At 44.8% G+C, this 23,727-nt stretch overlaps 1 protein-coding gene across 1 annotated transcript in view; it reads left to right on the top strand.

Moving 5' to 3' along the window:
- VPS53 (VPS53 subunit of GARP complex) overlaps positions 1-23,303 on the top strand; it is a 296,463-nt gene extending 273,160 nt beyond the window's left edge. The window contains exons 21-22 of the mRNA XM_082246053.1: positions 3,490-3,594; positions 22,461-23,303. Coding sequence (XP_082102179.1) covers positions 3,490-3,594; positions 22,461-22,628 — 273 coding nt within the window. The 3' untranslated portion in view covers positions 22,629-23,303. The remainder of the gene's footprint in view (positions 1-3,489; positions 3,595-22,460) is intronic.
- Positions 23,304-23,727: the final 424 nt, after the last annotated feature.

The raw sequence follows: 23,727 nt of genomic DNA, 5'->3' as shown, positions 1-23,727 counted from the left end.
CTCCCTTGTCACCTCTTCCCATGCTCGCCTCCAGGATTTCTCCAGAACTTCTCCGATTCTTTGGAACTCTCTACCCCAATCTGTCCGACTGTCCCCTAATCTATCCATCTTTAGACGATCCCTGAAAACCCTTCTCTTTAAAGAAGCCTACCCGGCTACTAACTAATAACGCTGTTTCACTTGCTCCATCAGCTCATCCCCCACAGCTATTGCCTTTTGTATCAATTGACCCTCCCTTTTAGATTGTAAGCTCTAACAAGCAGGGCCCTCTGATTCCTTTTGTTCCAAATTGTAGTGTAACTGTAATGTCTGCCTTCATTTTGTTAAGCGCTGCGCAAACTGTTGGCGCTATATAAATCCTGTATAATAATAATAAAAATCAGTATGCTGTACATAGCCTATGCAGAGAGCAGAATTGTGGGAGGGACCCAGCAGGCCCACAGAAAACAGAGTGGAAGTGGATGGATGCAAAGCCAGTAACTGTCACAAGGGGAGAGAGAAGCAGACACTAATCTTTATTACTCTTCTCTACTTCCTCTTTCTGTAGGGGTCCCCCAAGGTTCTGTCCTCAGACTCCTCGTCTTCTCCATCTACATCTCCTCCCTTGGTCACTTGATACACTCCCATGGCTTCCTGCACCATCTGTATGCTGATGACACACAGATTTATCTCTCTACTCCTTACCTCGTTCCTTTAGTCTCCTCTCCCATTACTAACTTATTAACTGACATATCAGCATGGATGTCACACCGCTTCTTCAAACTCAATCTTTCTAAAACTAAGCTCATAATATTCCCCCCTGCCCGTGCCTCCTCCCCTGAATTCTCCATCAAGATCAATAATACAACTATCAGACCCTCCCCTCATGCCAGATTACTAGCGGTAATCTTGGACTCTGACCTGTCCTTTCAGCTTCACAACCCATCACTGTCCAAGTCCTGCAGACTTTACCTCCGTAACCTCTTCAAAATACATTACTTTTTAACTGTTGAAACCACTAAGCAACTTACTCGTTATTTGTTGTCCTTACTATTGTAACTCCCTCCTCATTGGCCTACCAATTCATAGTTCTCTCCCCTTCAGTCCATCATGAAAGCTGCTGCCAGACTCATCCATCTTATCAACCATTCTGTGTCCGCCACCCCTCTCTGCCATTCTCTCCACTGGCTTCCTATTGCCCAACGAAAAGAATTCAAAACATTAACAATAACATACAAAGCTATTTACAACTCTGCCTCGAGCTTTATCACCAATCTTGTCTCCACATATCACCCAAACCGTCTTCTCCACTCCCAAGACCTCCTGCTGTTTAGCTCCCTTGCCTTCTCCTCCCATGCTTATCTCTAGGACTTTTACAGAGCCACTCCCATCCTCTGGAACTCCCTACTGCAATCTGTCTGGCTATTTCCTACTCTATCCACTTTTCTTTCCTTTCGCCAATCAGTTTATCCCTCACAGTTATTACCTTTTGTTCCACCAGCCCCTCACAATTCGATTGTAAGCTCTTAGGAGCTGGGCCCTCCTAACCCTCTATATTGAATTGTATTCTTGCTGTATTGTCTCCCTTTATATTGTAAAATGCTGTGCAAACTGTTGGCGCTACATAAATCCTGTATAATAATAATAATTAGAGGAAGATCCCACATAGAGGCAAGGTTTCACACTGGATTACTGAACAAATCTGGAAGGAATACACAAAGTAAACCCAGTTTCAAGGAAGAATATAGAGGACCTTGAATTTAGAAAATATTTACTTATCTTGGAAGCCAGCTTTAGAGTGGAACTATGGGCAAAATCATAAATTACATAGATGATGCAGTCTGTCAATATTATTAACACAGCAGTCTTTTTTTCTGCATAAGTCCCTGCATAACATAGTTATATTACCTGGTGGTCTTGCCAGTAGAGTTGTTATCTTTCAGCTCCCTTAAACATAAGAGTTGCATTCTGAGCCCTGTATTGGTCCCACATGACTGTACACTCAGGGATTCATGTGAAAAATCTTGCACAGACCACCTGTGTCCTCCGGTGAGTAAACACAAGCAGGGTGAAGGAAAACGAAAATTGACAGAGACTGACAAGAGGGTCTTAAGGTGCCAATGTGTGTGGGCTATTAAGTGATAGATTTGTTTAGCTTTAGACTTGGCAATCTAGAAAATGGCACTGGGAGATTAGTCCTACATCCCTTGTCTCTGACTTCACACGTTTTTGGATCTAGCATACGCATGGTGAAAGTGCCTTCCTTTTCTCTGGAGCAAAGGACTAATTGTGGATATTTTCCAACTATGTAATGTATACCTTTATATTAGGTTTGCTTCAGGTTACAGTGGCTCTAAGCATAGATCTAAAGGTTTCTTTTAAAATTGTGGTTGCAGAATGCACCCCTAAGAATCCATTTATTACAGACCGAGTAGCAGTACAATGACACCCAAGCAATATGAAGTTGATTTTTCTTTCTCAGTTATTAATGGAAAAAATGTCAACAGCCGGAGTGGACATACTTTCCATGCAGCCTGTGTTCAGAGAATAATAGGCTCGTCATGGAAGTACAGGATATTAGGGTAAAGAATGCTCCACCCTCCAAGTACTGGTAACCATATAGCGCAGGGTTTCTCACCAACTAGGCTGTGGCCTCCCTTTTCCAAGGCATCTAGCCAGTAGCAGATCCTCTAAAAGTCCATCAGTGCCAACCCCCACTCCCTTCTGCACAGCTTCCAGCCCCCCATAGTGCCCCAACCTCTAACCGTGCCCCACAATGCCCTCCAACAAACTCGTCCCCTACAGGGCTGCAAAGTCCCCTAACACCCTCCACGCACCACCCCCGCCCCCCCCCCCCCCCCATAGTTACATCAAGCCTCATTTCAATACCAGGTTTGTATTCCCATAATTTTCTTGAGTGATCAACTTTATTTTTTACTGTTGGGGCATGAAAGGTTTTCGAAGAATTTACCTGGCCCTGGTCTCAAAAAGGTTGACTGCTGTAGAGTGATCCGTTCTCACTTTGCATATTTAACTGTTTTAGGACTGTGGTAAGGGATTGGGTCCAGTGATTCTAGTAACGTCCATGAAAGTGATTCTAAAGTGATTGCAGTACTATGGTGAGAAACATGTACAAAACAGTGGGTAAATGAGCAGCTGCATTTGTAGGCAGCTTGACTAGTTGAAAATATTTCCCCCTAGTTGGGTTTTTTCTATAGAGTTTACAGGAGTGGGCGTTTCCACCTGTCGGTGTAGAATGAAATGCGATGTGTGCTTCTAAAAGGTCAGCATGCTTTACCATTGGACCACGCTGATCATAAACACAGGCTTGATTACATGGGGTGTTGAGAACAACACTCAAACAAAGAGTTACATCGGAGTATTTCAGAGATGTGATAATCCATGTTAATGCCTTGGTTAATCTCATCCTGTCTGTATTCGATATTTGGAATGCAAACATATGTACGAGAACACATATAACCATACCCTGTCTCTTTACTGATTCTTTAGGTTGTGATGGCGCCACATGAACCCTCTGTTGTATTTGTGGATAATTATATCAAACTGCTTGCTGACTGCAACACAGAAACATTCCAGAAGATATTGGAAATGAAGGTAAGAAGAGCACAAGGTAGAATTACACTGTGTGGTAACAGAGCTTCCTCTTGTCATGTGTCAGAGAACAGTATACCATTTCATAACACATCATTCTGATCTGAGAATAACGAGACCGGATCCCTGGCACTGACTTGCCTTATACTTGTTACTGAAAACATCCTTACTTCGGGTTATATACATGTATTCCTCCTTATTCAAGGGTCTTTACATTTAGAATAAATACATGGCTTCAGGTAGTATTGCCACCACAAATCCTATAATAAGCACAAATATGACAAATTTTATGCAACATTCTTTTCTTTTGAAAGGTATTAAAAAACAGACAAAATGTTTTGTATTTTTTGATAAACTTCATCAGAACATTTATTTTTTTATTTTTGTCTGTTCCCTTATTTTGGAGCAGTTTTCCCTCACCTCCTAGCATGGTGACATTCGAACAAGAAATGAGATGTTGCGGGGGTTGTAATGTCAGACAGAGGGCAATAAAAACCTGACAGATGTTGTACCCCTCCTCACTGTAATAAATAAGTGCTTTTTTCTGGTCACTGGAAAATAAAGTTTTGGTAGATCTGCCCAATGGGATACCAAGAGTAATTAAAACTTTGAGGTTTTTAACTCAATTGCTTGGGCCTTAATATTTTCTTAAGTACCTGTGTCTTGCTGAGTATTATGTATAATACAGTGCTTTTTATTTACCTTGCATAATTTGTTTAAGTTGGCCATACAGTCATAGATTTCTTTCGTTCAGCGGGCTGAACAAAAAAGATCTAACAGACATTTCTCTGTCGCTCATTGACAGACGTAGTCCTCCTTGATTAATATCAACTCGGGTTATACTGCCCTCTACAGGAGTAGGACTAGACAGGAAAGTAAACGTTCTGGCCACACCCTAGGGGCAGTCCCAGACGGTATATCCTCTCACTTCCTGCCACAGCAAATCAGTTTTTTTCTGTCTAGTTAGGAGTAAGGACCTAGATTCCTTGCTAGGATCTTCGGTCCTGGCAGGATTTTTTTTAGAAATACTTCTTTAGACAGCTTTTTTTCTCCAGTGTTCCTGTGAGATCTTCAAGCAAGTACGCTGAAACTGGGCGACGGGCTGGATGTTGAGATCCAGTGGTCACCCCAGTTCAGCCTACGAGCGCGTGCAGGCCATAGCTCCGCGCTGGGTCGGCCGCGACATAGTCCCACTGGACGGGGACTGACCCTGCGAGTTAAACGTCTCGCCTGGACGCCAATGACCAACAGAGTCACGGCGTCCGTATTGGTTGACAGCCCCCCCACCCCGGTGGAGAGGGGTTCTGTCAGGAGTCGGCGCCCGCCTGGTTCCGGTATGGTGAGTAGAATGTTCCCCCTCTCCCCCTGTCAGGTTTGTTGGTGGACGCGGGCCCCTCTCTGGGATGATCGGACACTCAGTTTCTGGGTCTCCCCTCTATCCTATAACAGGTCACAGATCCCCCAATTTGAGTGTGATTTTTGTGAATAGAAACCAGGAGGCTTGGTTTGGGAGCTGACTATCTAAAGTCACTATATGACTGTAAGGGTGACTGAAGTCAGTGGCAGACTACTAAAAGGCATTACTATTGAGGTATAGAGGTATCCTACCTGTCATAGTGTGTACACAGGCCGATGCCTATGCCTGAGTTACTGCAGCCACAGATCGCCATCCCTCCAGAAAGCCGGTCACTTCCACAGACCGCACAGCCTCCCGCAGGCCGAGGACACCTCCCGCAGGCCGCACAGGCCGAATGCACACATCCCGCAGGCCGTTGCTAACTTGCAAGCCGCCGCTATCCTACACAGGCCGCCGCCATTTTCCTGCAGATCGCACGAGGTCGCCATATTGGCGTAGCCTCGTGTCTCCAGCATGGGGGCGGCCATGTTTGAGGTGACCAAACACCTCGTGGAGTAATTGGGAGGCGCCGGAAGGCGTGTAAAGGGGCGGGGCCGCCTCCTTGGCCCAGGGAAAGCAAGCCAAAGACTTCCTGTCTGTAACAGACAGTGCTGGAAGCAGGTTGATAAGAAACTTCTGTGCATCAGGTGAGCCTTGGGGTCTCTCTCTCTCTCTCTCTTTCTGAGGGGTCCAAGCAGGTAGACTGAGGGGCGCTACTGCGCTGGGGGACTAAGTTAAAAGAGAAAAAAAAAAAAAAAAAGATGTTTTTTTCTTGCAATTAATTTTTTTGTGTTTGCTGGCAAGTGTCTTGTTACATGAACCCTGCCACACATGTATCCCCACCTGATCCCCTCAGGGTGGCCGCAGGACCCTCCAGTACCCCACTTGTGATGATGCATTATCAGCAGTTTTGGAGTCTTTGGTATCCCGGGTGGAGGTAGCCTGTCAGGGACAGGGGTCAAGAAGAGCGACCCCCGCCTACCCCTATGTCATCTGATACCTCAGATACGGATTCTGAGCTGGTCATTGCAGTCCCTTTTCTGGGGTTGTTGTCTCAGGTACGGTCTCCTCAGACAGTAAGGAGGACGCTTCTGCCTCCGCCATAGCACAAGAAGCGTTGGTGGAAGCACTAGTTGTGTCTGTCCGGGAAATCTTAAATCTTGAGGTTACACCGGCAGAGGTAGTTGAGACTCATATTCCTTTTTTGGTACTAGCAAGCCTACCAAAATGGTGAAGGGTTTCCCTTGCCCAAATAGGGTCGTCCGTAAATGAGCCCTGCTATTTCCAAACGCATGGCTAGGCGCTATCATTTTGAGGAATCCCTCATTACAAAGATGGACGGTACCACCAATAGTGGACTCACCGATTTCCAGACTAAATAAAGCCACTGTTATCCCGTTGGATTGACAGAATGGGCCCCACCCATCTCTAGGGTGGGGGGACGTCTTCACCGGTTTCCGGATCCAGGGCTTTCCAGAATCCCGGATAAAGGGGTTCGCAAGGTCATATGGTCGGGATACAAGATCGAGTTTCGATCACTTCCACCGGTGCGATTCTTCCCTTCCAATAGTCGACATCCCCGGGTCGCTTAAAAGCTTTGCGGGGGACAGCTTGATACAACAAGCAGTGGTAGTTCCCATTCCTTGGAGGAGTTCTAGTCGAACTTGTTCACAATGCCCAGGAAAAAGGGCTAGGTGCGTCCAATTCTGGTCTTGGAAGAGATGGAGTCCATCCATACAGTGGTGGCCTCCCTGCATCAGGGGGATTTCCTGGTGTCCATAGACATTTAGGATGCCTATCCTTATATCCCCATCTTCGCAGGACATCAGCGTTTTCGTTGCTTTTCCCAAAGATCATCCCTGGTTCCCACCAGGAGACTGAACTATCTGGGCCTAATTTTGGATACATCCTTGGCAAGAGTGTTTCTCCATGCGGAGAAACTCCAGAAGATTCAGTCAATGATTCGGATGTTGCTGTCCGTCAACTGGCTGGGATTGATGGTCGCCTCCTTAGAGGCAGTACCGTTTGCCCAGTCTCATACCCGAATTCTCCAAAGAGGAGATTCTTCTCATATGGAATCGGAATCCCGATTCCCTGGACAATCGGATCCGATTGAGTGAGCGGACCAGGGAGGCTATGGTCTGGTGGCTTCGGTCTCCGATGCTCAGCCAGGGGAAGTCATTTCTTCTGATAAATTCCAGGTTACCGATAAATGTGTTGGAACTGAGAGCGATCAGACTTTGTCTGATTTACTGGACCGAGCAGCTCCAGGGCAGCCCGGTTCGGATCCAATCGGACTATGCCACGGTCATGACTTATGTCGATCACCAAGGGGCACCAAGAGTGCCCTGGCGGCCATAGAAGTGGCCAACATTCTTATTGGGGGAACAGTTGTTCCAGTTCTCTCCACGATATTTATCACGGGGGTGGACAGGCAGATTATTTCAGCTGTCAGATTCTGGATCAAGAGGAATAGTCTCTTCATCCAGAGGTATTTCACCAGCTGTCCCTTCATTGGGGCACCCCGGATATGGATCTGTTGGTAGGTTGGCTCAACAGTGCTCGCACCCGCAATCCTCTAGCGGACGCAGCAGAAGCGCTGAACGGCCTGTAAAGGCAGTATCAGCTACTATATGTCTTCCCCCCTCTCAAATTGCTGCTGAGATTTCTCTGCAGGATAGAGGTGGAGGGAACTCCAGTTATCCTGGAAATTCCGAGCTGGCCTCGTCAAGCCGGGTAAGCCGACTTGGACAGGCTAGTCGCGGACGCTCCTTGGAGACTTCCTCTCAGGGAGGATCTGCGGTCTCAAGGACTGATCTTCCATCGTGCTTTACAGTCGCTGGTTTTAATGGCCTGGCTATTGAGACCCAGGTACTGAAGGACAGAGGGTTGTCAGCTTCAGTTATTCCTACTCTAATTAAAGCAAGGAAAGCGACTTCCAGCAAAGTCTATTATCGCACATGGAAGACTTATATCGCGTGGTGTGAATCTTTGGAATTTCCCCCACGTACCTATTCGGTGACCCGAATCTTGGCTTTTCTGCAAAAGGGGGTTGAGCAGAAACTATCCTTGAGCACTATCAAGGGTCAGGTTTCAGCATTAGCAATCTTCTTTCAGAAGCCTTGGGCTACTCATTCCTTGGTGTCCAGGGGGTGCGGCACTTGGTTCCGCCAGTGCGCGCGCCCTTACCGCCCTGGGATCTTAATTTGGTGTTTGTCGGTTCTTCAGAAACCTCCCTTTGAAAATATCAGGGAGATTCCCTTGCTTACTTTATCCCAGAAGGTGGCCTTCTTGGTGGCTATCACTTCTGCACGCAGGGTGTCAGAACTGGCTGCATTTTCATGCCATTCCCCATATCTAGTGGTTCATAGGGATAAGGTAGTTCTTCATCCAAAGCCATCCTTTCTTCCTAAGGTGGTTTCAGATTTTCATCTGAATGAAGATATTGTGCTACCTTCCTTGTGTCCTAAGCCCAATCATCCTCAGGAATATGCGTTGCATTCCTTGGATGTGGTTCGGGCAATCAGGGTATACCTGAAGATTACGGAATCGTTCCGTAAGACGGATTCACTTTTTGTGATCACGGATGGCCCCAGAAAGGGGTTGCCTGCATCTGCCGCGACTATCTCCAAATGGATTAGACAGACGGTGGTACAGGCTTATTCTATTAAGGGTCAGAATCCTCCGTTCCCTGTTAAGGCGCACTCCACTCGAGCGCTCAGTACTTCCTGGGCCTACCGCCATCAGGCGTCAGTGGTCCAGGTGTGCAAGGCGGCTACCTGGTCGTCGGTTCATACCTTTACAAAATTTTATAAAGTTGATGTGATGGCATCGGCGGATGCCTCATTTGGCTGCAAGGTTTTGCAGGCCGCAATTTGAGGAGACCGGTGGTCTACCTCGAGGGTTTTTTTCCGTTGGAATTTCAGTTGAGTCTCATCGTGTGATTGATGAGCCTTTAAAACTTCTAGTTGGCACCGGTTGGGCCTTCTAGATTGGATTTTGATTTCCATTTTCCCACCCCTCATTTGTGGCACTGCTTTGGGACGTCCCGAGTTGATATTAATCAAGGAGGACTACGTCTGTCAATGAGCGACAGAGAAAAATGGATTTTTGTAAAATCTTACCGTAAAATCCTTTTCTCTTAAGCTCATTGACAGACGTAGTACCCGCCCCTCTGTTTTTGAGTTGGGTTGGGTTAAATTCTCTAAACACTGCTTTGTGACATAACTGATTTGCTGTAGCAGGAAGTGAGAGGATATACCGTCTGGGACTGCCCCTAGGGTGTGGCCAGAACGTTTTCTTTCCTGTCTAGTCCTACTCCTGTAGAGGGCAGTATAACCCGAGTTGATATTAATCAAGGAGGACTACGTCTGTCAATGAGCTTAAGAGAAAAGGATTTTACGGTAAGATTTTACAAAAATCCATTTTTATTCAAATAAAAAAATGGGACTTGGCACCAAATTAAAGGGATTGTAAAGGCAGAAGATTTTTAATCTTAATGTATACTATGCATTAGGACAAAAAGCCTTCTGTGTGCAGCAGCCCCCCTAATACTCACCTGAGCCCCATCTTGATCCAGTAATGTTGTTGAATTATCTCGGCTGCCCGAGACTCCCCTTCTCTTTGGCTGAGACAGCAGCGCATTGCCATTGGCTCCCGCTGCTGTCAATCAAAATCAGCCAGCCAATGAGGAGACAAAGGGTACATTTGATGTAGGCCTCAGGAGGTTAAATACGTAACACATATAATTGGGGTACCATCATCCTAATATCAGTAGAGAGAGAATTTTAGGAGCATCTCTCATATGCCCACCAATAGAGTTTGAATGGACTATCTCGGTACCCAAGGATTTTTACAATTCTATTTTGTTAAAACATATACAGTTTTTATTTATCCACAATTAAAAAAAACATAACAAAAGTCCATTGAGATAAAAAAAACAGTTGTTAGAACAAAAACTTACAAGGTAGTTGTTGTTCCAAGCTGATGTTGCTGGGAAGACGCTGTCCTCAAACAAGGCTGGGGATATCCATGCTCTTAGGAATATTACAAGTATGCTGGTTCCTCTACAAGTTTAACGACACAAAACTGCTTCCTCAGGAGGAAGTTCATACAAAATATCTATAATGAAGCAATATACAAACATTTCAATATGACAAACTGTCTTTTAAAGCCATGTAGTAAAGAGGGAAAATATTAAAGTTAGATTGCTTACCCAGTACTCTCCCATATTCCTAGAAGAACCTTCGGGTGACATGCGAAGTGGAAGTGGACGGCAGGCGGTGGCCCCCCACCCCTCCCCACAGTGGCAAAAGTTCAGGTCCCAGTCGCAAATGCGACCCTGATAGTTCCGCCACTGGCTTTACCTGCAGAAGGCGCCAGCCTGAAGTTATCTAGCAGGACTTATTTTCTGACTAAAGTTTCACTTTAACAATAGAGCTGCAGGGTCACATGACCAGACCGTAGCGGATTAACAATAGGTGAGTACACAGAGCTTTTATATACAGGTCATGCAGCCTAGGTAGGAGAAGGGGAAGGGAGCGTTTTTTATAGTTATTAGCCTTATTTTCCACTTTGAGAGAATTGAATCACTATAATGTGAAATGTTTTAAAAAGATGTTTCTAATATGTACATTAAATGCCAATATTTTTATTGATTTTAAACCAAGAATGCACGCAACTCTTATTTCTCTTTCGTTCATTGATGGACACAGCTCTTGATCTTCATAACCATTGGGATATACTCCCCTCTACAGGAGTAGGACACTAGGCAGAAAAAAAATCTGTCTATGCTTATGGGCATTCCCAGGGTGGTATACTCCCTCTCTCTGCTATGGGTACTCAGTTATTTTTTTTTCTGTCTAGTCAAGGGTAAGGATCTAGTTCCTTGCTGGGATCTCTGGCCCTGCCAAATTTTTTCCTTTTGGAAAGACATTTTTTCTCCTGGTTTTTTTCTGTGAGATCTACAATCAACTGGGGCGACGGGCTGGATAATCTAGATCCAGTAGTCACCCCAGTCTGACCAGCGAGCGTCTCAGACCTCAGCTCCACGGTAGGTCGGCTGCGACATAGCCCCACTGGATGGGGGGCTGGCCTGCGAGTTAAGCACCTCGCGAGATCGCATACGACTAGGTCTCGGCCCGAGTCGCAGCATTCCTCCTGGCCGACAGCCCTCCATTTCGATGGCGAGTGGACGCGGGCCCTTCCTTTAGGACGGTCAGACCCCTGGGTTCCCCTCCTTCCCATCAGGCAGCCCCCTTTCACCTGTCCCCCTTCCTACCCCCCTCCACTTATACTGGGACTGCGTGGGTGGTCTGGTCCACCACCTGGGGTGGGGGCTGGGCGCTATGCTCACTATGGGGGCCGAGGGAGGTACGCCGCCTGCGACGAGATGATCGGCTGTGCGTGGGGGTTTTACCTGATGGGGGCTTCTACCAGGGCCCCCTGTCCTGCCTGGGCCTGTCCTTGAGGCCTAGGGATCCCTCCTGTGTCCCTGGGAGCCTTGTGGGGCCACCATTTTGCTGTAGCATGTGTGTTTCTATGTGGATGATTCCTCCACATCTGCAACCGCGCACGAAAAGGCACTGGTGGAAGCACTGATTGTATCTGTGCGTGAGACCTTGATGATGGAGGACACAGCTGTGATGGAGGCGCAGGTTCCCTTTGTCACAAGCCATCCAGAGCGGCAAAGGTGATTCCCTTCCCCGTCTATTTTGACAGAATTTTCGCTAAAGGGTGGGGAAGACCAAAGCATTCCCTTGGAGTCCCTAAGCGATTTACAAGGCGTTACCCCTATAAGGAGTTTCTCATTAAGAAGTGAACTGTTCCACTGGTGGTGGACCCTCCGGTTTCCAGATTGAATAAGGCAGCCATGATTCCGGTTGAAGAGGACCCGGCAGGAAGGCGGAGGCTGTGGTCCACAATATGTACACTCTGGCTGGTTCGGCACTGAGGCCGGTATTCACCATTGCGCTTGTGCCACAAACTCTAACCGAGTGGGCTAAGATTTTACGGCGTGACCTGAAGGGAGAAGAGCTCCCCTCTGCCTTTGCTGAGCTGGAGGACCAGCTGGTCCAGGGGCTGCACTTTATCTGTGATGCCTCTTTGGATGCGGCTCCCCTAGTGGCTCAGGTCTCTGTTTCGGCAGTGGTCCTTCGGCGTGTCTTTGGGCTTAAATGCTGGTCTGCGGACCAGACTTCTAAAAAAACCCTTGACCGATCTCCCCTTTTAAGGGGATCCACTGTTTGGGGCTACCCTGGATGACATCATTAAAGGTCTCACAAGGGGAAAGCGTACTTTCCTTCTGCAGGCTACTAAGGGCAAAGAACCTCGTCGTAGATATGGGCCCTCCTTGGGTCATAAGAAGTTTTTTCGTCCCTCATGGTTGACTGACTAGGGATCTAAGCCTTTCAGGGCCTCCTCTGGAGGATCCAAAAAAACTTGGTCTAGCAAGCCGAGAGCAGGTTTCTCCAGACCCGTGGATAAGGCTCCTTCCTCATGAAGGTGCGGCCTCACCCGTATCGGGGGTGGGGGACGTCTTCATTGGTTTCTCGACTCGTGGACGTCCCTGGTACAAGACAAGTGGGTCCACAAAGTCATTCGGTTCGGCTACAAGATTGAGCTTCACTCTTGTCCCCTGACAAGATTCTTTCCTTCCAATTTGCGCTTGTCCCTGGACCATTTACAGCAGTGGTCCTCAACTCCGGTCCTCAGGGCCCACTAACAGGCCAGATTTTAAGTATTACCTTGGGGAGATGCAGACAAGAATACTGCAATCACTGAGCAGCAAATGATATCACCTGTGATGTTTTTCAGTTATCTTGCAAACCTGGCCTGTTAGTGGGCCCTGAGGGCCATGGTTGAGGACCACTGATTTACAGGGTCTGTTTGAGGCAGTACAACACCTGTTGCTTCAAAAGTTGAATGTCCTGGTTCCGACTTCGGAAAGTTTTCAGGGTCTTTACTCAAACCTGTTTACAGTTCCCAGGAAGGATGGCAAGGTGCGTCCAATCCTGGACCTCAAGGCGCTGAACTGCTTTGTGTGGGTGCAGAAGTTCAGGATGGAGTCCATTCGCCCGGTGGTGGCATCCCTGTATCAGGGGGACTTTCTTGCCTCTATTAACATAAAGGATGCTTACCTTCACATTGCAATATGCGCTGGTCACCAGCGCTTCCTCCGCTTTGCCGTGGGAGAAGGGCATTATCCATTTGTGGCGTTACTCTTTGGTCTCGCTTCTGCTCCTTGGGTCTTCACAAAAGTGTTAGCCCCGGTGCTAGCATTGTTACACCAACAGGGGATCACGGTGCTGGGCTACTTGGAAGACCTTCTGTCCAGCAGATGGTCATCCCTCCGGACTTGCATGTGGGTGCTGGGCCTGATGGTGTCTACCTTCGAGGCAGTTCCCTTTGCACTGTTCCATACGAGGTCCCTGCAAAGGGAGATTCTGGCCAAATGGGACAAGACTCCACAGTCTCTGGACAATCACATCTGACTGAGCCGGGGAACGAAAGAGTCCCTGATTTGGTGGCTTTGTTCTCTGGTGCTTTGGCTGGGCAAATCCTTCCTCCCTTTTGTATTGGACAGTGGTCACCATGGATGCTAGCCTGTCCGGCTGGGGAGGCGTCCTCAGCAACAATTCTGAGCAGGGGATCTGGACACTGGAAAAGTCCAGATTACTGATCAATGTCTTGGAACTCCAAGCGATCAGACTATGCCTGGAACATTGAAGGGATCATCTTCAGGGATGTCCAGTGCACATTCAATCGGACAGTGCCACGGCCGTGGCTTTTGTCAATCACCAGGGGGGCACAAGGAATGTCTTGGCGGCTCTGGAAGTAGCCAGCATTCTAAGATGGGCAGAACGGTTCGTTCCAGCTCTCTCCTCGGTACATAATCCTGGGGGTGGAAAACTGGCAGCTGGATAACCTCAGTCGGCAGGGGTTGGACTAAGGAGAGTGGTTCCTTCAACCGGAGGTGTTTTATCAGGTGTGTCTCCAGTGGGGCATCCCTGAGGGGTATCTGTTAGCATCTCGGTTCAACAGAAAGGTGCAGAGGTTTCTGGCTCGATCATGGGATCCTCTGGCAGACGCGCTGGTGGCCCCGTGGCGTCAATATCGTCTGATTTACACCTTCCCTCCTCTCAAGCTTCTGCCAAGACTTTTATGCAGGATCGAGGCAGAAGGGATTCTGGTTATCTTAGTGGCTCCAAACTGGCCTCGCCAGGCTTGGTATGCTGATCTGGTGTGGCTGGTTGCCAACGTTCCTTGGAAGCTTCCTCTAATCTGCTTTCCCAAGGTCCCTGGCTGAGACATCCAAAGGCAATTGCCTTGCATGCATTGGATGTGTTCCGGGCAATTAGGGTGTACCTGGCAGCTATGGAGTCTTTTAGGAAGTCAGACTCACTATTGTTGCTCACGTATGGGCCTTTGAAAGGATTGTCCGCTCCCTCTGCGACAATTTCCAGATGGATCAGACATATGGTTATTCAGGCCTATTCCATCAGGGGTCAGGTTCCTCCTTTCCCTGTCAAGGCGTACTTTACTGGGGCACTTAGCGCCTCCTGTGCCTTTTGTCATCAGGCGCCAGTGACACAGGTTTGCAAGGCAGCCACCAGGTCGTCGGTGCACACTTTAACAAAGTTCTATAAAGTGGATGTGTTGGCATCTATGGATACTTTTTTTGGCCACAAGGTATTGCAGGCTGCTGTTTAGAGAACTTGATCCTCTTTGAGGGTGTATTGTTTTTTTCAGGTGGGCTCCAGTTGTTTTGGTTGAGCTCCAGTTGCTTGGTTGGCTAGAGAATTTTGCTGCTCCCACACCTCATGTTTAAAACTGCTTTGGAACATCTCAATGGTTAAGAAGATCAGGAGCTGTGTCCATCAATGAACGAAAGAAAAAATGGGATTTTTTACTTATCTCAAAATTCATTTCTCTGATGTTCATTGACGGACAAAGCACCCACCCCTCTATGGAGTTGTAATTCTTCTGACACTGCTTGTAACAAAACTGAGTACCTATAGCAGGGAGAGGGAGTATACCCCCTGGGACTGCCCATAGGCATGGCCAGATTTTTTTTCTGCCTAGTGTCCTACTCCTGTAGAGGGTAGTATAACCCAATGGTTATGAAGTTCAGGAACTGTGTCCGTCAATGAACACCAGAGAAATGGATTTTACAGTAAGTCAAAAATCCAATTTTTTTCAATAATTGCCTTGTGATATCTGTGGTAATGTAGGGGACTTTTGTGGTTTATGCCATCAGTTTATTTTTCACTATCTGTTTCCAGTTAGAGATGTCCCTTCATTCCTATAACAAAGGTGCAATGGAAATTTAGAGTATATCTCTACAAAGTCAAGGGAATTCACTCTCAGACAGTTGTCACTAGTACAGGAATCCCATTTGGAGGATTTATCTTCGCTTCTGATGACATCCTTAAAAGTATGATTTCCCATCACTTTCTGTCTTGGGGACACTGGTCATCAGGACTAATAGAGAATGTCAATCTCCCCAGTGGGACACAGCAATAAATGGAAAAACAAAAAAACCTGACAGGGGTTCTAATCCCCTTTTACCTATTGATACAAGTTATTTGTATGTATGACTAGCAAGTAAAAAAAACTTCTACACTACTCTCCGATTTCCAGTAAAATATTTCTAAAGAATTTGAGTCTCCTTTGGAGAAATCATCCTGTTAGACATGACTGGAAAATAGGTTTATTTTAGATTTACTGTTCTGCTTGTCTTCTATTTTTCTGTCACTGTTGGCAAAATAAGCTCCAGTTAGCAGCAGTGATCCGCACCAATTGGCATGTTATGAAAGTGCGATCTTGTTACTATACTTGTGTAGGCTCAAAGACAGTAATTTCCTGGGTAAATGATTAAATTCACTATAGATAAAGAAAACATTCCTACTGTGATGTTTAACCACTAGCTTCCCAAGCCAATGCTGACAATTATGTTATACATATACAAATCTGCATTTTTTTTTGCTAGAAAATTACTTAGAACCCCCAAACATTATATATGTTTTTAAGCAGAGGCCCTAGATAATAAAATAGTGGGTGTTGCAATTTTTTATGTCACACAGTAGTTGTGCAGCAGTTTTTCAAACGTAAGCTTTTTGAGGAATGTGTCCTCAATCGTCTTTCTTTGTCTCAAAAGTGAGGCATCAGGGCCTGATATTTTACTAAAGCTTTCCCTCCTACAACAGGGCTGTTAGAAAATTGTAAAAAATAATGGAAAAAAAAAAAATGGAAAAACAATAAAAAAAAAATACTACTGACACTATCCACTGCCCTACTGATACCATCCATTGCTCTACTGAAATCATCCTCTGCCTTTCTGACAAAACTCCACTGCTCTATTGACCAACACAGTCCATTGCCCTACTGACACCAACTTCGTCCACTGCTCTACTGACAGACACTGTCCACTTTTACGGTGGGCTATGTTTATATTATTACAGTGACATTTGTTTTATAATTTTTTCTAAGTTTTCCTTACTCTTTTGTTTGGCCTTGCTACTTAATTTCTTTAAAAAAACAAAAAAGGGCGCCAAACCCTGGTAATATTTGGTTTCTTTCATGTTCTGATAGATCTCAAACCTCTCAAAGATTGGCTACCCCTGCCTTAGTGTATGTTTGCACAGGGAGGTACTGTAATGTTGGAGAGGCAGCCATTAACAGTTTGTAAGAATGTACTTTAAAATTTGGAGTCTCTGATCTTCTGCACACGCAAACAGAAGTATAGACAATATAGAACGTTTTACGGAATCTCAACCGCTATGTTATATATCCAGGAGCTGGAGTCCGGTGCTCTGGCTGGGGCGTTCAACTCCCAAGGTAGTGAATATCAATAAGATGAAAGCTGGCAACTTGGAGTGCTCTTGCGAGGAAAATTCTTTGTTAGCTACATGTATAAAAAGATACAAGAGATGCTAATGCTTTTTGGATTTTGCAGCCTTCCTCATAGCATATGCAAAAGCCAAAACGTGTTAGCATATTTTGTATCCTGCTTTTATACATGTAGCTAATAAAGAATTTTCTTTGCAAGAGCATTTCAAGTTGCTGGCTTTCACCTTATTGATAAACAGAAGTATAGTCTTAATAAAAAAGCATCTTGGGATTTGTAGCGATAATACATTCCATATCAAGTTCATGTTGGATTTTCTGTGTTTGCTCATTTGACTTAACCATAATCATAGCTTATCCTTTGTAAATGAGATAGAGTGTGAAGCATATCTGGAAGTAATACCTAGTAGTTAGTGAGTGCTGAAGGAAAAGAAAAAAAATAGTAATCAGGAACGTTCTGCAAATTATCTTAGTAGTACCAGATGTTATCCGGGTCAGTACCCCAAAAACTGATATACGTTTGTTATCAATAGTCTCTATTTTACAAAATCACCCACAGGATTATTTACTCCCTCAAAGGGAAGTAAGATTTTCTTGTTTCTTTATTGCAAGGACCAGCTTTTATATTTGCTCATTTCCATGATATACAATTTATCTCACAGAATCGCCACCACCCTGCAATTTCTAAAAGGTGTATTAGGATAGAGGGGAAGAGGAAATCATGTGGTGCGTGCATGGAACCTAATGGTTTAGTTCATAGCTGGTGTTTTGCATAGCCAATATAGGCCAAGGGCAAGAGCTATGAGTCTAATAAGTAGTAAGACTTTACCGTGTTTTTTTTTTTTTTAATAGTTCCAGATTGCCATCTTGCCTTGCCATCCCTTCCAACTTGGTTATCTTTGCTGTGTTGTTGTTGCACTAAACTACTAGCAGAGTAGGATACCAGTTGCTTTAAAATCCTTGGTACTAGGTATACTGACACAAAGGCCACTGTCCATTTCAGTCACTTCAGCCCCAACATTTCTTGTTGTGCTAGTGTAATACTAAAGCTTGTCATTCAGGCAGTCTTATAGGGACAGGATGTGTAAAGCTGGTCATACAATGTTTGAATTTTGACCGGTTTCCTGGTTCATCGGGATATATGCTAAGTAGGTGGCTTTGTAGTGTGGATAGAGGAATCTGTTGACTTTTTTCATTCAGCTTGCTTAAAGCGGATGTAAACCCAATGATTTAACAGTTTCAAAAAAGTTACGTGCTGGGAATGTAACTGTCACATTGGTTGTGATCTGAACCAAACTGTCAAACCATCCAATGGCTGGTGTCATAATTGATCACATGTGCAGCATCATGGCAGTTGAAGATTAAACAGAGGCCAATGTGGCAGCTTCCTTGGCTGAAAACAATAGGAGGGTTTGCTTCCACTTTAAGTCTAGGCTGAACATAAGTCTGGCCCTTGCTTGATCACCATTCCTTTTCCTTTTCCCTCCATTTACTGTAGTGTTCATTTTTGTATGCATAGGATATACCCTGAAAGATCAGCATCCTTATTTGAGATTTCACTTGTGAAATATGCAGGCTGCCATTTCTAGAACCAATTGAAATTGTTTAATTTGCATGACAGTCAGGCATCTAGAATTCACAGAATATATTTAGCGGTAATCTGTATGGGTTTTCTATAAAGTGCATCTGTGACCATTCTTGCTTTAGATAAATGTGGGGTTCATAATATAGCCACCTTTTGAAGTCTCCTACAGAATATGAGCGAGTGAGATGGGCATCCTCATTGGCCAATGGGAAGGTGAGGAGGACAGAAAAGCAAGGGTTACACATCTACCAAGAGAGATTTTCTCTAATACAGCACTCCAGAGTTTAAAGTAAATGGTGCACTTTGCTGGATGCCTATGGCTCTACATTAAGTACTGGTAGCTATTAGCATACATCTTTTCATTAGCAGTTCATTTGTTCATTTTTGTCAGATACACTATTATGTCTAATGGGTACTATACACAATTCTCATATTTTTCAAAATTAGATAATAAAATAATTGGCTACTTTGGAGTAAGTAGTATGTCCAGCTTTTGGTCATACAAAAGAGAACTGCTGATAACCATTTAATGCTACTACTGCTGCTATTAAAGCAAATAGGCTAATAGCGTTCATGATCAGTGCCATGATGGAAATGAACACAGGAAAGAATGTCCTCCATAGACTGCAAGTAATTAGTGGAAGTCTGCTTTTAGATGTTTCCCTGATGGGCTCTCAGCACTATTGTAGGAAACCTGCTTTTTAGAACATCTGCTCACTTCTCTGCTGGTTTTTCTGAATTGCGAGATTGTTTTATATAGTCTAAATTTTCTGCTGGTCAGCACTGGGCTTCAAAGTCAAATGAAGAATTACTTTAAACATGTTACGAGGCCATGAAGAGTGCATACATTGATGGCTTTTTACATGTGTGCGTAAAGTACAGCTTGCTTTAATAAAGCATCCTGTAGATTTTACATTTAATCAGAAGTCTTTACAGTGAAGATCTTTAGGAAATTATCTAAGCTAAAAAAGGAAGCAAACCTTTGATTGCAACATTTGCTATTTTATACATACACTGTAATATAGAAAAATGTTTGCTTTAATTTAGCAAACTACAAAGTAATATAAAAGTATATCTGTCTGCTTAATTTATCTAGTCTGTCTTTTTGTTCGACATCTCTGTTCACTCTGTTCTTTAGTGCAGGGACATGCAGAAATTTACCAGTTAAACTTATTTGTTGAATGTGTGTCAATGCCCAGATTACAGATTATGTAGTGCAATATTAGACTAGTCTGGGTGCCAGGGGCATAGCGTGGGTTGTCAGCTTCCGGGGAAAGGCAGGTAATTTGTGCCCCCCTAAACCATGGACTTATACTCCGCTCGCTCCCGTCTGGTCACATGATCCCCTGTGTTAGTCAGGGGTGGCTGCAGGGGAGAAGAAAGAGCGCTTGACAAAGGCTGGTAAAGTGTGCAGCAGTGAAAATAGGTGTTAACATATTTTCTACACAGGTTAGCCAGCATACAGTAGGCGTTAGGAGAGGGGATGGAAAGATTTTTAAGGCTAGTTAGGTTTAAGCTGGAAATTCTACTTTAATCCCTCCCCATTGGTGGGTATTGGTGGAGTTAAATAAACCCTTTGTGCTGAATTAGTGGCCACTGGCAGTTTTTTTAACCCCTTCATAAAGGAATTACCAGTAACACTGGTGCCACTAATGCAGCACAAAGGGGTTAAATAACTGTCACTGGTTACTAATGCATCATTGACCAGTGGCAGAACACTAACCCCTTCTTGCTGCACTTTACTAACGACATTGTTAATGAATTAACCCCCTCCAGTAGTGAACTAGTCCAGTTCACAGGAAAATGAGATAGGGGGTGGATGAGAAAGAGGAAGGGGGAGAGATGGGGAGTGAGAGAGGGAGGGGGGGGTGAGAGAATGGGGGGGGGGCTCACAGAGAGGGTGGCAGAGAGAGTGAGGGGGAAGATGAGAGGCCCCCTAGAGAGAGAAAGGGGGTGGCTGAAATAGAGGGGGGGGATGAGAGAGAGGGGGGCTGACAGAGAGGCCTTTAGGAGACAGTCACACAATGCTTCCCAGGAAGCAAGGCGGGACTCTGGGATCAAAGGGTCCGATCACAGGGCATCTATGTCCACCGCCTGCACATGACCCCGTTCGGCCAATTACAGGGCGCCCACCGCCCATTGCTGACTTTGGACAGCCGGGCCAGCTCAGAGAGCGGCAGTTGGACTTGGAGCGCACCGGCAGGTGCAGTGAGAGTGTAAGACCGTGTCAGTGAGGGACATTGTAAAAAATTAAGGCCATGACGGAGTGACATTGCGATAGCGGGTGTGGGATATGCACCTCTAGATGTTGCGTCCGGGGCCACCTCCCCGACTTCCCCCCCACACTATGCCACAGTGTTACATATTTGTCTGTAATAGTACTGACAATTTAAATAAAGGTGCTTAAACCACTGATCATCTACTGTTGTTCTGGCAATGACAGCTAAAATTTTAAATTAGTGTATGTCGAGGCAAATTAAAAAAATACATATGTAGTACATTTCCCTAACCCTTTAATGATTTGGCAAGTACAGAAAAATACCTGTGTTCTCTTGTGAAATGACACCACATGCTTTTTTATGAACTGAACTTGCAAGACTAAAAGTTGCCATACTAAATGAAAAAATCCTAAAGCTGGCCATGGATGACTTGTTTTTTTTCTATCAGCTATTGGGCTAAGGAGAGGAATCCTCCTGGCCGGGACATTAGACTTATACAGTGGGACTCTCCGCTCTCAGAATACACTGATTAGTGGCTGCAGACGGCTGATTAAGAAAATTTCTCCAACAAGCCTGTTAAATTGACGTCTGTCAAACAGACATGGCCACACATAAATTGAGATTTATGCCTGGTTCACACCTATGCATTTTTTAGTGCGTTTTTAGTTTTGCAGAAACACATTACAGTCCATCTAACATTGTTTTCTATGGGTCAAGTTCACATCTGTGCATTTTGTGGAAAGGGCCAGGGACCAGCAGGTTGTGTTTTTGGTTCCATAGACTTCAATGGCTTAAAAACATGTATTGAAAAATGCAAAACGCACCTGGAATATGCATCAACTGCAACCTGCATAGGCGTGAACCAAGCCTTAACTGGTTCCTGCTGAACTGGTCAAATCTTGATCTATCTATGGCCAGTTTAACAGATTCCTCCTTCCATACAAACTAGGTGGATAAAAGAATCCCACAGGGACATTGTATTCTGACAGTGGCGCCTGCAGTTGTCAGAATACACTGATCAGCAGCTGCAGCTACTGATCAAGAAGTTTCAACAGAAGTTGATCAAACAAAAGACTTCTACCAATCGAGGATGGCCACACACTGAATGGAGCTCAGCTGATACCTGATGAACCACCCGAATTTCAATCAGTGTATGAGCAGCTTAAGTGAACTATTTATAGAGCAGAGAATGTGACTTTTGCAAACATTCTCTAGCAGTTTAAATGGCTGACTCTCCAACTAATTGTTCTGTTATGTAATATGAGAACTGGGAGGACTCCTTGCTGCCAGGACAGCTCTGAATTTCTGACCGGGCCCATTCACAATTGTGGGTTGTGGCAAACCATGCTTTAAAACTTGCTACCACGGTTCATTGTGAATGGCACCCCAACCTATAACACATTTTTTTATTGGTTGTGGTTCAATGGCAGCCCATTTATAATGAATGGACTGCCTTAACGCAACACGTTAGTACATGCCATAACGCGTGTTGACACATTTGCGTCAACGTACCGGACCATAAAGGCGCACATAAGGTTTACATATACTTTAACACCTCAAGCCTCTTCGGTCAATTCTGCAACAAGAGGAGATTGCGTTATTAGTGACACATTTTGCTTAGGTAAGGTCTATGTGCAGATACATTATTGAACAGCCTGAAAACTATTGAATTATACTTAGAAACTACAGATGGTTTTAAAATTGTTATTTTGTGGGTTACAATTTCTGACATACTAAAGCATGTAAAACCATTTAATACATGTTACATGCTGTTCTGTTTTTAACATTTGTTTCCTAACATTTTTTTTCGTTCCTTGTTTAGGGCCTGAAAAGAAGTGAACAGAGTGCAATGCTTGAGCTGTTTCGACAGCGACTTCCAACACCACCTTCTGGTTCTGAAAATAGTTCTGTGGCTCTGCAGACGCCGACGCCCGAGCAAGAATCGTCACGGATCCGAAAACTGGAAAAACTCATCAAGAAGCGGCTTTAAACCAAGCACCGTGACCTGTGGACTCCACAGTGGCCGGTTTAGCTGTATTGCTAGCAAATCTGCTATAAACACCCTGACAGCCACCCTATTATGCTGTCACATCCCTTCTAATTGATCATTTTAAGTGTCAGTGGAGTACGATTTGAGCCAGAGAATGCCGATTGGAACTGACTGAAAAGTATGACTTTGTCTCTGTCTAGACAGAACATATCTAGATCAGTCATTCCCTCAAGCATGGTAAAAACACTGCGAGGGAGTATGCGGTCATACAGGATTGTTCCTCCTGCTTTTTCTGTTTGGTTTTGCCCAAGGCTTGCATGCAAGTGCATAGCTTTGCGTCCAGTCTATTTAAGGAGACACTTCTGTTCCTGCTGTGTCTAACCACTAAAACACTTTGCAAACATAGCAGGTTCTAGCATGAGCAAACTTTTGTTAAAGTGGTATTGCTTTACTTTCTACATCCAGCTGTTACATGAAAACAATGTGACAGCCTTTGACACTCAATGCCAGCAAGTTTAATTTAGTGTTAACAGTTTTATTCTGTGCAAATAATGGAGATCAATAGATCGGGTGGATTGTTCAAAAAGAATCTTGGCCGGCCTGTTTAAACATAAATAAGTAGCCCTTAGTTTATTGATGAATTTGGATGAAAGCTAGACCCTTCACATGCATAATCCTGTTGTCTTTTCTTTGCAGCCATGAAACCTTAAAAGATTAAACACAGTGCGTGTGCACGGGCAATATGCATCCTTCAACCCCCCCCACCTACCTTTTTTCATATCGTAGGACAAACTCCTGAGTCAAATGATAGTGTAAGATTTGTGGAATGATGGTGCCTTGTTATTCCTAGTACACACGCAGAGAAAATCGGACAAAAAATACCGCTTTCGGAGCCAACAATTTTAGTGTATTTAGTCATTTAATTGGTATTTGTATGAAAAAAATTGTGCGACCAAGACCGCACGGTAATGAAAGAAAACATTACAATACATTACATCACTTCCAAAGTTGTATTCTGACGTATGATAATTTTTTTAACCTTAGTAATTAATTTTCAATATGAGACTAGCATGCAAAAAAAGATCATTAGTCTGATATT

This window comes from Pelophylax lessonae (genome assembly GCF_965119305.1).
Source record: "Pelophylax lessonae genome assembly, chromosome: 2".
Lineage (NCBI taxonomy): Eukaryota > Metazoa > Chordata > Amphibia > Anura > Ranidae > Pelophylax > Pelophylax lessonae.
This window is presented reverse-complemented; position numbering and strand designations above follow the sequence as displayed.